The sequence below is a fragment of the Pseudorca crassidens genome, chromosome 15 (genome assembly GCF_039906515.1).
Source record: "Pseudorca crassidens isolate mPseCra1 chromosome 15, mPseCra1.hap1, whole genome shotgun sequence".
Classification (NCBI taxonomy): domain Eukaryota; kingdom Metazoa; phylum Chordata; class Mammalia; order Artiodactyla; family Delphinidae; genus Pseudorca; species Pseudorca crassidens.
In genome coordinates this window covers 71877397-71891381 of record NC_090310.1, presented here as the reverse complement: position 1 = coordinate 71891381, position 13985 = coordinate 71877397, and the positions used below count along the sequence as shown (strand labels likewise).

Below are 13985 nucleotides of genomic sequence, written 5' to 3'. Positions count from 1 at the left end.
TGTGCTACACAGTAGGACCTTGTAGTTTCTATGTATAATAGTGTGCATCTGCTAATACCAAACTCCCAATCCTTCTCTCCCCGGAACCCCCTCCTCCTTGGCAACCACAAGTCTGTTCTCTGTGTCTGTGAGTCTGTTTCATAGGTAAGTTTATTTGTGTCATATTTTAGATTCCACATATAAGTGATATCATATGGTATTTGTCTTTCTCTTTCTGACTTACTTAGCTTAATGTGATAATCTCTGGGTCCATCCATGTAGCTGCAAATGGCATTATTGCTTTTTTTTTTATGGCTGAGGAATATTTCATTGTATATGTATGCTACATCTTCTTTATCCATCCCTCTGTCAATGGACATTTAGGTTGTTTCCATGTCTTGGCTATTGTGAATACTGCTGCTGTGAACATAGGGGTGCATGTATCTTTTTGAATTACAGTTTGTCTGAATATATGCCCAGGAGTGAGATTGCTGGATCAGATCTGTTTTTAGAACGATGCCCCTGGAGGGGCCTGTTTGGAAAAAAGTGGAGAGGAAAGAAGGAAGGGTTGAGGACTGTTGTGGGAGGCTAGGAAAGGATGAGTTGTGTTGTCAATGAAAGGAAGGGAAATTCCAAGGCACTGTCAATGGGTCACAGTGACCTGTTGAGGATGCTGTGTGTTGAGGATGCAATTTGATTTCTAGACTGTGCACCTCAGTGTGGTGAACTAAAGAAATGGGGCTGGTTTCTCAAGGGAAGGGGATGTGGCCAGATGAAATGTAAAGAGGTAGATCAGAACTCCAGCATCCTTCTCAATTAGTATTTCCCCAAAGTGCTGTGTGTGCTGTTAGTGGTACCCAACATGGTTTTTGGTGGTACCCTGATGAAAACAACTTTGCATTGTTTTAAATGGTAAACATTTATTTATGGCAAGTGATTCAGGTTTTCCCTTTAAATAGTTGTGTTTTCTTTTAGATGCCTTATTTAAAAAAAGAAGAAGGAGTTTGATTTACAGAAAAATGTTAATTAAATTATACTCTAGGTGACGAAATCAGGAAGGCAGTGGCTGAGTGATTGGGCTGAGTTTGAAGAGCTGTTCTCCCCTGTTTTAGCGGGGCCTCCACCCCACCTTCCTGACAGCCTCCTCAGAGCCCTGTGTCTTGCGTGTGTGTCTTGCAGACCCGGTGCACGGCCCGCAAAACGTGGAGATCGTGGACATCCGAGCCCGGCAGCTGACGCTGCAGTGGGAGCCCTTCGGCTACGCGGTGACCCGCTGCCACAGCTACAACCTCACGGTGCAGTACCAGTACGTGTTCAACCAGCAGCAGTACGAGGCCGAAGAGCTCATTCAGACCTCCTCCCACTACACCCTGCGGGGCCTGCGCCCCTTCATGACCATCCGGCTGCGGCTGCTGCTGTCCAACCCCGAGGGCCGGATGGAGAGTGAGCAGCTGGTGGTGCAGACGGAGGAGGATGGTGAGTGAGGCGGTGCGCATGCTCACTCGGGAACGGGGAATGCCAGACCTGCTCGGGGGGCCATGCCTAGCGCTTAGGAGGTTTTACGTTTCCTGCGTCTTTCATCTCTCTGTTGGTATATCAGCCCCTTTTCTAGGCTCTTCAGTAAAGCACCACACAGGCTATGCAGTGCACAACTCCAAGGGGTGCTGTCCCCCTAGACAATGGCAACTCTGTCGCAGACACACGCTCAAGTTTGACCTTTCTACATCCCCATCTCTCTTCTCACTTTATACCACCTGCTACACCAGCGTTTAACCACACTGATGCCTCCCGAAAGAGAAGCTGTGTATTGATAGTATTGTTGAAGCATGTTGAGTTTGGGAATCAGACGGCTCTGGATTCTGTAAGAATAAGGATCAGAAAATACACTTAAAGAACTTGGCACACACATTGAATGCACCCAGAACCGCATATTCACCTGGGTGTCCTACAGGTATCTTCAGAAGTACCCAGAAACAGGGCTTCCCTGGTGGCCCAGTGGTTGAGAGTCCGCCTGCCGATGCAGGGGACATGGGTTCGTGCCCCGGTCCGGGAAGATCCCACATGCTGCGGAGCGGCTGGGCCCGTGAGCCATGGCCACTGAGCCTGCACGTCCGGAGCCTGTGCTCCGCAATGGGAAAGGCCACAACGGTGAGAGGCCCGCGTACCTCAAAAAAAAAAAAAAAAAAAAAAAACCCAGAAACGAACTGTCTCCTCTTCTATACGGACTTCTCTCCCTGTGTTCCTCACATCAGTGAACTGCATCTACTAAGTCAAGGTAAACACCTGAAGTCAGCCTGGGTGCCTCCATGTCCCCCTCCCCATCCCCCAGCTCCACGCCCACAACTTTCCGATGAGTTTGCCTTCTGCAGTTTATCTTCCAGCATGCCTCTTAAGATTCCAGGAAGAGAGAGCCACATGTACTTCCCAGAACACATCTCTTTTTCCCGCCCTTGTCTCCTTGCCCATGCTGCTCTGTTTCTCCTGCTCAGAATGACCTCTCCTCCACGTTTGTGGGACGAATTCTATTTATAATCTTTCAAGTCTTTGCTCACGTGCTACTTCCTCCAGAAGCTTTCCCTGAGTGCCCCAGGCCAACTTGGGTGTTCTTCTCAGACCCCTGCTGTATTTTGCATGTAACTCCGCCACGGTGGTTATGTTATTTATGGTAGGACAGGACTTGCTGGTTCTAGGACTTATCTAAGAAACACTTCTCTGTGACCATATTTCAGTTTTCCTTCCAGCCAGACTGCTTCTGGCCTCGAGGGGTGTCTTTAGTTAGTTTCCTGGCATCAGACTCATGTGGATTGATCTGCAAATGATCGATTAAGGAAGGTTTCCCAGGGGAGACTGGGGAGGGAGTGGGGGAAGCAGGACAGTGAAGGGGAGGAAGCCCAGGTACAGCTTCAGGCCAAATCCAGGGGGCTGTGACCTGGGCCTGCAGGAGAACTCTATAGGGCAGGTTATATATCACTATCGTTCCAGATCACGGCTGCCAGCCAATGGTTAGGTCTGGAATGGGGATGGAGGATTGGGAAGTAAATTCTCAGGAACTTTTGGCTTTCTACACATGCAGACAAAACACCAAAGGGCACAAAAATGGCATAAAGTGATTAGAAGTGATTAGTGATTAGTGATTAGTGATCCGGGCAGAACTCTGTCATTGTTACTACATGAGGCAAATCCTCACACTTGACTCAAAGCAGAGCCTCTTCCATGGTGGTCCTGCCTAGTATTCTTATTTCATATAAGCAAGTCGAAGGACCCCTGAGTGATGGTCCCTGGTGGGATCCAGACCCACACCCTCAGCTGCAGAGTCCCACAAGGAGATAGAGGAAGGAGCTCCAGCCTCTCACCTTGTCTCCCAATTCTCATATCACCCCGTCCCATCCTAGACCTGGAAGTTTTATCAAACCTGCCTTCACGACAAACCCTTCCTGATCCCCTTTAAATTCATCCTCACAGCCACTCTGTTCGCAGCCCCTGTAGACTGTGCTTCTAGGTAGCAGTAGCAGTGGGGACTCAGCCTCTGTCACCTTGTTCCCCCATCTTCCTATCTTGTAATGAACCTCAGTCTTCTGTGGGTACAGCTCTCCCCAAGATCAGCTTCTCCAGAAGTTCTGAGTGCCCTGTTTCCTATGAGCCTGTTGCCATCCATCCTCCAACAGAGAGGGTCAGACATCTCATCTTGGCTTCATTTTGCAGCCCAGGACATGTGGCCCTGGATTTAGCTTTTGATCCAGGAGTTTCCCAAGATCTGGCTCCATTGTTTCAAAAATGTACAGCCCCTTCCTCCAGCAGGTAGAATAATGCCCTCTTTGAGAAGGCAGACTCTGGAGCCAGATACGCCTGGAGCAAGTTGCTTAACCTCTCAGTGCCTCGGTTTCTCATCTATAAAAAGGAGGTAGTAATAGTACCTACCTTACAGGTTGTTGTGCTCATTAGAAAGGATGGTGTATATAGAAATTGGAATCATGCTCATCAGATTGTAAGTTTTCATTAAATGTAGCTGCTACATTTGCACTAAAAAAAAAAAAAAAAAAAAAAAATCTTGACAAAGAATCCTCTAGCACAACCAACCCAGAAAGCACCCACCCATCTCTGCAGAGCTATAGACGTCCACTGTAACTGGTTGTAGATTATGACATCGACTTTCAAGGAGTGGCGATGTGGTCAGTGCCTGGTTGGAGAAGCAGAGTTGGGGCAAGTAGGGGGGTTTAGTGACAAGTGTTCATGAGGGACCTGGTTGTTAGACAGGGAGGAGCCACTGTTGAGAAGCAGCATGAAGATTCAGGATGCAGAAGATGAACAGGAGGGTTTGGCCCAGGAACAGCTCAGGGCATTTTTTTGCCAAGATGCTCTGCCCACCTTGGGCTGCTTTTTGAGGGTTACCTCCATGTGCAACAGCAAATCCCAAATCCCATCCTTAAGGCATGCCTCAGACTCTCCCTTTCTTCGTCTTGTCATCAGGAAAAGAAAAAATCACAAGGCCTTTATCAAAACAAATTGAGAGCAGCAAAGCTTTGAAATTAAATTTTAATCAAACACCATTAATATCACATCCATTCCTGCTCTACCGAGATGTGTGGCCATTATCACAGTAAACACACCAACATTAAGACACCAGGCCTCCATCCTGTGGCCCTCCTGAGGCCCCACCTCAGGAACCACCGGGCTGCAGGAAAGTCTCAGAAGAGCACAGTGCCCTCTGCATGCCGGGATTAGGTTCCATTTCTCCTAAAGAGGGGAGAGGCACCATCTCTGTTTGCTGGGAGCTCATTCACCTCAAGGTCGAGCTGGGGGTGGAGCTCAGCTCTAGTCCATGAACCGAAACCCCCTTTGGGGAACCAAGGAGCAGCCTTGCAGATTGAGCTGACTGGACTCACGCTGCTTTCATCTGTGCTACAAAATTGTCTTCTGGGGAATATACGGAATTAGTAATTTCATCACCCCGGTGCTTTCGTGAGCGTGTGAAGTAATCCACCACTGGTGAGAGGAGGTCATGGCCACTGAGCCCTGTTGCTTCATCTGGGAGGTCATCGTTAATAGGAGACTAAACAGGTTCTTTATTTTTCCCCTTTTCTTCACAAATGTCTCATACAAAACCGTGACTCATTTATTAGGTGGTTACTTCTCTGCCTTCAACCAGACCACAGCCAAGACTGTGAAATGGAATCTAGACACTCACAGGCATGTTATATTTTATACAATGACTCATACCCAAGACCTTACTTTGAAATGTTTCAAAACCATAGAAAAATTGAAAGAATAGTACAAACGAGATCTGTAAACCCTTCACTAGATTCAGCATTTCTGAACACCTCGCTGTCTATTTTTTCATATATATATATATATATATATGATACCTAGGTATGAGATATTTGATATGGAAATATATATAAACATACATAGAATATTTTTAACTCTTTGAAAGTAAGTGGCAGAAATCATGATACCTGACCCCTAAATTCTTTAGCATACATGACATGACCTAAGGATAAGGCCATTCTCCTCCATACGCACAGTACCATAGAACATCTAAGAAATTTAGCATTAATTTTCAAATAATCAAATAGATAACCCACATTCATATTTCCAATAATATTAAACCTGATTTTATGTGACAAACCAGAATATGAGACATGTTTGGCAAAAATGCTATACGGGTTGGTGATGTATATTTCTCACTGTATCATGTCAAGAGGTACATAATGTCAGGGAGCCCCCTCTACTGATGTTGCTGCATTGGTCCCTTAGATAAGATGGGGACCATCCAGTCCCTCCACAGTAAATGCAGCACCTTTTCTCTTCGTAAATTAGCTCACTTGTGCAGTGATGCTTTGAGATCCTTGGGGATCCTATTCCCCAAGAACTTTTTTTAAAATTTTATTGAAGTATAGTTGATTTACAATGTTGTGTTCATTTCTTCTGTACAGCAAAGTGACTCAGTTTTACACACACACACACACATATATATATATATATATATTCTTTTTCATATTTGTTTCCATTATGGTTTGTCACAGGATATTGAATATAACAATAGTTCCCTGTGCTATACAGTAGGACCTTGTTTATCCATCCTATATATAACAGTTTGCCTCGGCTAATCTCAAACTACCAGTCTTTCTCTCCTCTACCCCCTTTCCCCCTTGGCAACCACAAGTCTGTTCTCTATATCTGTGAGTCTGTTTTTGTTTCATAGATATGTTGATTTGTCTCATATTTTAGATTCCACATATAAGTGATGTCATATGGTATTTGTCTTTCTCTTTCTGACTTACTTTGCTTAGTATGATAATCTCTAGGTCCATCCATGTTGTAGCAGATGGCATAATTTCATCCTTTTTGATAGCTGAGTAGTAATCCATTTGTGTGTGTGTGTGTATCACATCTTCTTTATCCATTTGTCTGTTGATGGACACTTAGGTTGTTTCCATATCTTGACTATTGTAAATAGTGCTGCTATGAACGTTGGAGTGCATGTATCTTTTCAGATTAGAGTTTTGTCTGGGTATACGCCCAGGAGTGGGATTGCTGGATCATATGGCAACTCTCTTTTTAGTTTTTTTGAGGAACCTCCATACTGTTTTCCATAGTGGCTGCACCAATTTACATTCCCACCAACAGCATAGGAGGGTTCCCTTTTCTCCACACCCTCTCCAGCATTTGTTATTTGTAAACTTTTTTAGTGACAGCCATTCTGACTAGTGCGAGGTGGTACCTCATGGTAGTTTTGATTTGCATTTCTCCAATAATTAGTGACGTTAAGCATCTTTTCATGTGCTTATTGGCCATCTGTATGTCTTCTTTGGAGAAATGTCTGTTTAAGTCTTCTGCCCATTTTTTGATTGGGTTGTTTGCTTTTTTTGTTGTTGAGTTGTATGAGCTGTTTGTATATTTTAAAAATTAAGCCCTTGCTGGTCACATCATTTGCAAATATTTTCTCCCATTCTATGGATTGTCTTTTCATTTTGTTTATGTTTCCTTTGCTGTGCAAAAGCCTGTAAGCTTGATTAGGTCCCATTTGTTTTTTTGTTTGTTTTTTTAAGAGTTTTTTGATGTGGACTATTTTTAAAGTCTATTGAATTTGTTACAACATTGCTTCTGGTTTTTTTTCTGTTTTTTTGGGTTTTGGCCACAAGGAATGTGGGATCTTAGCTCCATGACAAGGGATCAAAACCGCACCCCCTGCATTGGAAGGTGAAGTCTTAACCACTGGACCACCAGGGAAGTCCCAGGCCCCACTTGTTTTTGTTTGTTTGTTTTTGTTTTTATTTCTACTGCCTTGGGAGACTCACCTAAGAAAACATTGGTACGATTTATGTCAGATAATGTTTTGCCTACGATCTCTTCTAGGAGTTTTATGGTGTCATATCTTATGTTTAAGTCTTTAAGCCACTTTGAGTTAATTTTTGGTGTGAGGGTGTCTTCTAACTTCATTGATTTATGTGCAGCTGTCCAACTTTCCCAACACTACTTGCTGAAGATACTTTTTCCCATTTAATATTCTTGCCTCCTGTGTCAAAGATTAATTGACCGTAAGTGCATAGGTTTATTTCTGGGCTCTCTATTCTGTTCCATTGATCCGTATGTCTGTTTTTGTGCCAGTACCACACTGTTTTGATTACTGCAGCTTTGTAGTACTGTCTGAAGTCTGGGAGGGTTATGCCTCCTGCTTTGTTCTTTTTTCTCAAGATTGCTTTGGCAATTCCGGGTCTCCCCAAGAACTTTTAACCCAATGGTTTTAACACTCATTGATAATCCTCTCCTGAATCAGTTATTATGCTGATATTTACAAAAGGGTGCTCTAAATCTAGCATTCCCTCTACATGTATTAATTTGCATTGTTCTTTATAAAAGAGCTTTTCTCTCCTCATCCCCCTCCCCATTTGTTTTCCCTATTGACTCGTGGGTCATTTTTTCTTCCTCAGTGTATTAAACTCCATTACTATCATTATTCTTTTCAATGCTCAAACTGTCTTAAATATGGCTGGGGGGGTCCCTTCAGATTGGCTCCTAGGTCCTTTGGACATGCTCTCATTAGTCTTCCTTGCTTCTAGTGTGACAGAATATTCCAGACTCTCCTTGTAATGTCTCTGCCCCAGACCTGGAGTTAACCAGTTATCTGAGGATATCTGGTTGTTTTCAGAGATGCATCTTAGTTGTGCTCGATGGGGTGTTACTGCCTCTAGGCTCTCCAAGAAGGTAGAGCTGGGGAATATAATTTTATCTGTTTTAAATCATGAACTCACACTAATTCAAATCCAACACCTCAGGATTCTTCTGCACTTGCCCTCAATCCATATATATCTATCTCCCTCCTCCCACAGTGAAAACCCCAGCATTCACATATTTTTTTCATTTGCTCCATGCTGCAATACACACAAAGTAGTCTCAGAATTACAATACCAGTCCTCCTAACAAACAAGAAAACTACTAAATTAGGTTAAAGATTTTCTTTTTAGTTTTTCTCTCCTTGAGTAGTCACGATACCATATCCAAAAGTTCATTCTTTTCTCTGGATGGTTATATTATCAATTTGATACCCTACTAGGTTCATTTATTTCAATTTTAAGGTCTGCCTTCCCCCCATCCTTTTTTGTTCAATGTCATTGTTTCTAACATCAAAACAGTTTCTTGGTTCAAAAGTCAAAACTGTATAAAAAGGTACACTCAGAGAATTGCCAGCATCTCTCTTTCACACTGTTCTTACCTGCACCTGGAAGGTAACCATTTGTATTTATTTCAGATACATCTTTCCTATAGTTCATTTTGCAAAAAAGTAAAAATTATCTTTATTTCTCTTATTTTTATGTAAAAGATAGCATAGTAGGTATACTCTGCATCTTGTGTTTTTGTTCACTTAATATATCCTTGAAATCAGTCCATGTCGGTTTGTACAGATTTGTGTCATTCTTTTTTATAGCTGTGTGGGACTTCGTTATGTGGATATACCATGGTTAATTCAAGTAGGGTCCTGTGGACACTTGGTTGTTCCCATTTTTTGCTATGACAAATAATACTGTATCCAGTATTGTACATATGTTGTTTGGTATTGTGGAGATGTATTTTCATGAGAAGTTCCTGAAAGTTGGATTACTGGGGTCAGTGCGTAAATGGATATGCATTTTTGTTAGATGATGACAGATACTCCTCCATAGAGGTCCTTATTATTTTACATTTTCATCAGCAATGTAGATTTGTTTAATCTTAACACCAAACATGAAAAAGCAAACTATCATTTTTCTTATTTTGCAGTAAGGAATGTAGATTCCCATATAATTTATAATAATTGTATAAAATCGAATTGATTATTAATCATATAGTATATAATATATTAACATAATATGCTTAATCACATTTAATATATCCTTAATCACATACAATACATATATTATTGCATTTAGTATAAGACATGTACTTTCATCATAGAGAAGAATGATATTTTAGGAATGAGTGCTTGTATTTTATGTGCGTTTCTAACAAGGTTAATTATCTGGTTTCTCAGGTCACATGAAGCTAGAAGGAGACTACATGTTGCTAGGGACGTGTACTTGGACAGTGACAAGATGCAGTAACAAGAGGCTGCATGTTGCTAGGGATGTGTACTTGTACAGTAACAAGATGCAGTAACAAGAGGCTGCGTGTTGCTAGGGATGTGTACTTGTACAGTAACAAGATGCAGCACATAAAATCTGGAAAAGAGGACAGTGAGAAGAAAAGTATAAAAAGCGATAACAACAAGGCAATAACTGGTGAAATCCATAGTCATTTAGTTAAGGATAAAAAGCTATACACATCTTAGTAAGTGCCGAGCCGTCATTTAATTAGGGCTCAGTACATTGTTAATCTTTGCAGAGCTGACCTTGAGCTATCATAAAGGATAAGGAGAAGTGCAGTTACAGGTTTTGAATGTCCATTATGAGCTAGGTGTTGAGCTGATATTCTTCATTCATACAGTCTGTTGCCAAATACTGTGATGTAGATGCTACTGATACTGGGTGGAAGAGGAATCTGAGGCTCAGATAGTTTAAGGAACCTGTCTAAGGCTACTTAAGTAACAAATGGCAGAGCCAATAAGTAGATCCCAAAATCTTATCTGTGCTTTTCCCCCAACCCTATCTAAGATACAATCCTATTCCTGGCCAGTATCTCCCTAAACACTCTCTCTGTTTTATCCTTTTCTGTAGTACTTATCATTACCTGAAATACTCTGTGTGTGTGTGTGTGTGTGTGTGTGTGTGTGTGTGTGTGTTTATTGTCTGCCTGGCACCTAGTAGATGCTCATTAACTATTTGTTAAATGAACGAATAGCTAATATCGAAACCCATGCCTCTTTCATTATATCACGGGGCCCTGCTTATATATGCTAAGAAGGTAAAGACGTGTATAACATATTTTATTTACACTCAAAACCAGCTGATACTGGCTTGATAGAGCTAATCATTAGCCTCTCTTCTAACCTCTGAACCCAGTGATATCACATTCACTGCTTAAAATCAACCACGGTGGAGATATTTATACCATGGAAATCAGGAAACATATTGAGTTTTTATTTTGTTTTGTTTTCCTGGAGAACTGGCTGTGAAACATTTACTAATACACCACTGTATAGTTCCATTAAAAAGGTATGTTGGACACCTTAAGATATAAAAATTTATCCAGAAAAAAATTATCTTTCCTCCAGCAAGACTGGAAATTACAAAGTGGATTGAAATTGTTTAAATCTATCTTGTCTCTATAAGACAGACTCCTCTGAACCATTTTCAAATTATTTCAACTTTTAAGTTAGTTCTGAGCCTCTATAATGAACAACAACCAACTAACCAACAAATATGGCACCTGGAATGGAGAGGCAAAAAATAAATAAATTAAAAAAAAAACCTAGACAAGATGATAGGAAGGAAAACTTGTGCTGGCTGTGCAGGGCTCTGTGCTTTCACAAAAACTGACTTGTTACTTCTCACAACTACCCTCAAAGTTCACCATTAGCCCCGCTTTTCAGATACAAAAATGGAGGGGAAGAAAGAAGAGGAAAGGATAAGACAGGAGAAGAGAGGAGAAAACTTCCCTTGATAACACTCTGTCCTCCTTTATGTTGAAATGAAAATTTCCCTTAAATTACCACCTGAGTGTTAGGCACAAGAAAACATCTGTTTTAATTACAGTGAATTTACATGAACCTACTGACAAGAAGCACAGTTAAAATTAGCAATTTTAGTGTGCTTTTTTTTTTTTAAAGAGAATGAAATTATAAAGTAATTAACCTTTGTTGTAGAACTCTATCAAAGGGATGGAAAGTTCCGTGCTGTTAGATAGAAAAAGAAATGAAATTGTGGGGAGGGAATACATGGATCCACTAAAGAATTATGGAGGAAAAAAAGAAGGGTAAAGCAACTTAGAAGATTAGACAAAACAGGAATCTTTCCTCAAGAAGTCTTTTCACAGTGAGTAAGACGGGGAAGAAAAAGACCTAGTTGAATCAAAATAAAGTACAGTTAGCCCTCTGTATCCGTGGGTTCCATGTCTGTGGGTTCCGTATCTGCATATTGATTTCGAAATCAATGCACGGTTGGTTAAATCCTCCCACGAGGAACCCCCAGTGTGGAAGGTCAACTGCACTGCGCCGTTTTATATAAAGAATTTAGCTTCAGTGGATTTTGTTATTTTGCTATCCTGGATCCAATTCCTGCGGACACCGAGGGTCGACTGTAAGTTGGCTTCATGGGAAAGGACTTCTTGACTTGTGGAGTGGTAGTGTGATGTGGTCAAAAGAGCCTCTGCCTGGGGCCGAGATGTGCTGATTTTTCCACTAGTAGGTGACTTTCGTGTGACTGTCTTTCAGCTTTTCTAAACCCACATGTCTACCAGGTGATGGAAGAAAGGGGTGATTCAGAAAACACTCTGGAGTCGGAGGGATCTGGGCTGTATCTAGGCTCCATCCACTACTTGGTTGTGTAACCTTGATTAAATTCCTTGCATTCTGTACATTTTAGTGTCCCCATCTGTAAAATGGGGATGGTCATCCCACCAGTTTCTAGACGGTGTCCTACTTGAAAGTCTATACGTAAAGCATTTAATTTCCTCTCTGCCAAGAACTATATTAAGTGGTGTGTGGCCAGTGCCAGAATCGGCAGACTGCTTTTTAACTGAAGGTGTGTGACTTGGAAAAACCAAACCAGTGATCTACGCAAGATTTCTGTTAGTTATGGGCAGGGGACCATCTTAAAATTACCTGTAATACCTCTGTAATCCCAATTGCAAACATCTTACTCCGACCGTAGAAATGAATGGGTGTGGCAGTGTTCCAGTAGAATTTTATTTACAGAACAAGCAGCTGGTTGCATTTGGCAGTGGCCATAGCTTGTTGACCCTTGATCCACACTCATTCCGCTAATTATTTCCTCCAATCCTTTGGCTTTAAAATCTATCCCTATGCTAATGATTTCTCCAGTTGACGTCTCCAAGCCAGACCTCTCCCCTGCCCTCCGGAGTCATTTATCCAAATTATCCAGTCATTTATCCTGTTAGACATATCCACCTGCATTGCTAGTCAGCCACTGGAGTTAAACACGTCCACAGCTGGCCTGATCATCCTTCAGCCACCACCCAACTCATACGCATTCTCCTCATGCTCTTCTCCACCTCAGTTAATGGCAACTCCATTTTATCAATGGCTCAAGTCAGAAACCTTGATTCCTCACTTTTGTCACATTTAAAGCCCTGGATTGCAAACTCCAGGGAAACTCCAGGGAACACACCTGTTCTCTATGATTGGTGCCCCCTTGCTTTGTGCAAAACATCCCTGTTCACTCCCCACATCCCATCCATAAGCACATTCTCTTGACTCGTCCTTCAGTACATAGCAAGACCTTGATCATTTTTTACAGCCTCTACTGCTAGCTCTTTGGTCCAAGCCACTGCAGTCTCCAACCTGTATTATTAGAGTGGCCTCCACAATGGCCTTTCAGCTTTAGCCCTGGCCCCTACTCTGTTTTCTCAACACAGCGGCCAGAAGGATCTTATTAAACCATGAGGCAAATCACAGCATCACCCCTCTGTGCATAACCTTCCAGTGGTTTCTCGTGTTACTGAAATTAAAAGCACTAGTCCTTAGGATGGCTCACAAGGTCCTATGTGACCACACTGGTGCGGAAAACTTGGCCTCTGTGCACTGGTGCCAAATCGAATCTCAAAGTTTTGGGTGAAGTAGAAAAGACTAGCTTTACTAGCTTTACTGCTTTGCCAGGCAAAGGGGAACACAGTGGGCTCATGCCCTCCAAAATCTGTGTCCCCCAATCCAGGAGGATTTGGTGAGGAGTTTTATAGCAGTAGTTCAAGGGTGGAGTTGCTGATAACATTAGGGTGTCTGCAGGGCCCGCACTCCTTTAATCTGATTTCAGGTAGTCTCCTCCTAATGAGCCTTTCTGGTTCCTTTAATTTGGCCTCAGGTGGTCTCTTGTTGAGGCTATCAAACTGTGATCTTCTTTGGAATGAAGAATGCTAACATCTTACACGTGCTGGGGGTTTTAGTTCGTAAAGAGCTCAAAGATATTGTTCCGTGCGTCCCTTGAGGCAGAACCAGGACCCTGCCCCAAGGCTGCACTGTTGTTTCTGGGCTGCTCCTCCCTTGTCTCTGTCTGCATCCTCTCCCTTCCCTGATTTGAAGCTGCCCTTTCGAACTCAGGGCAGGTCAGGGAGGCTAGACTCTGTTCCCTACAAACAAGGAACAGGGGGCACAGAAAGGCTTCTGTGCCCATGAGCCCCACAGGGTCCTGCCTGTATTTTTGTTGTTTTGTTTTGTTTTGTTTTGTTTGCGGTACGCGGGCCTCTCACTATTGTGGCCTCTCCCGTTGCGGAGCACAGGCTCCGGACGCGCAGGCTCAGTGGCCATGGCTCACGGGCCCAGCCGCTCCGAGGCATGTGGGATCCTCCCGGACCAGGGCATGAACCCATGTCCCCTGCATCGGCAGGCAGACTCTCAAGCACTGCGCCACCAGGGAAGC

General features: G+C 42.7%; 1 protein-coding gene across 13 annotated transcripts in view; it reads left to right on the top strand.

The window, feature by feature from the left end:
- PTPRT (protein tyrosine phosphatase receptor type T) overlaps positions 1-13985 on the top strand; it is a 1092462-nt gene that overhangs the window by 668048 nt on the left and 410429 nt on the right. For all 13 annotated transcript variants that reach the window (XM_067708176.1, XM_067708171.1, XM_067708175.1 and 10 more), the window contains exon 8: positions 1159-1455. In XM_067708176.1, the coding sequence (XP_067564277.1) occupies positions 1159-1455 (297 nt within the window). The remainder of the gene's footprint in view (positions 1-1158; positions 1456-13985) is intronic.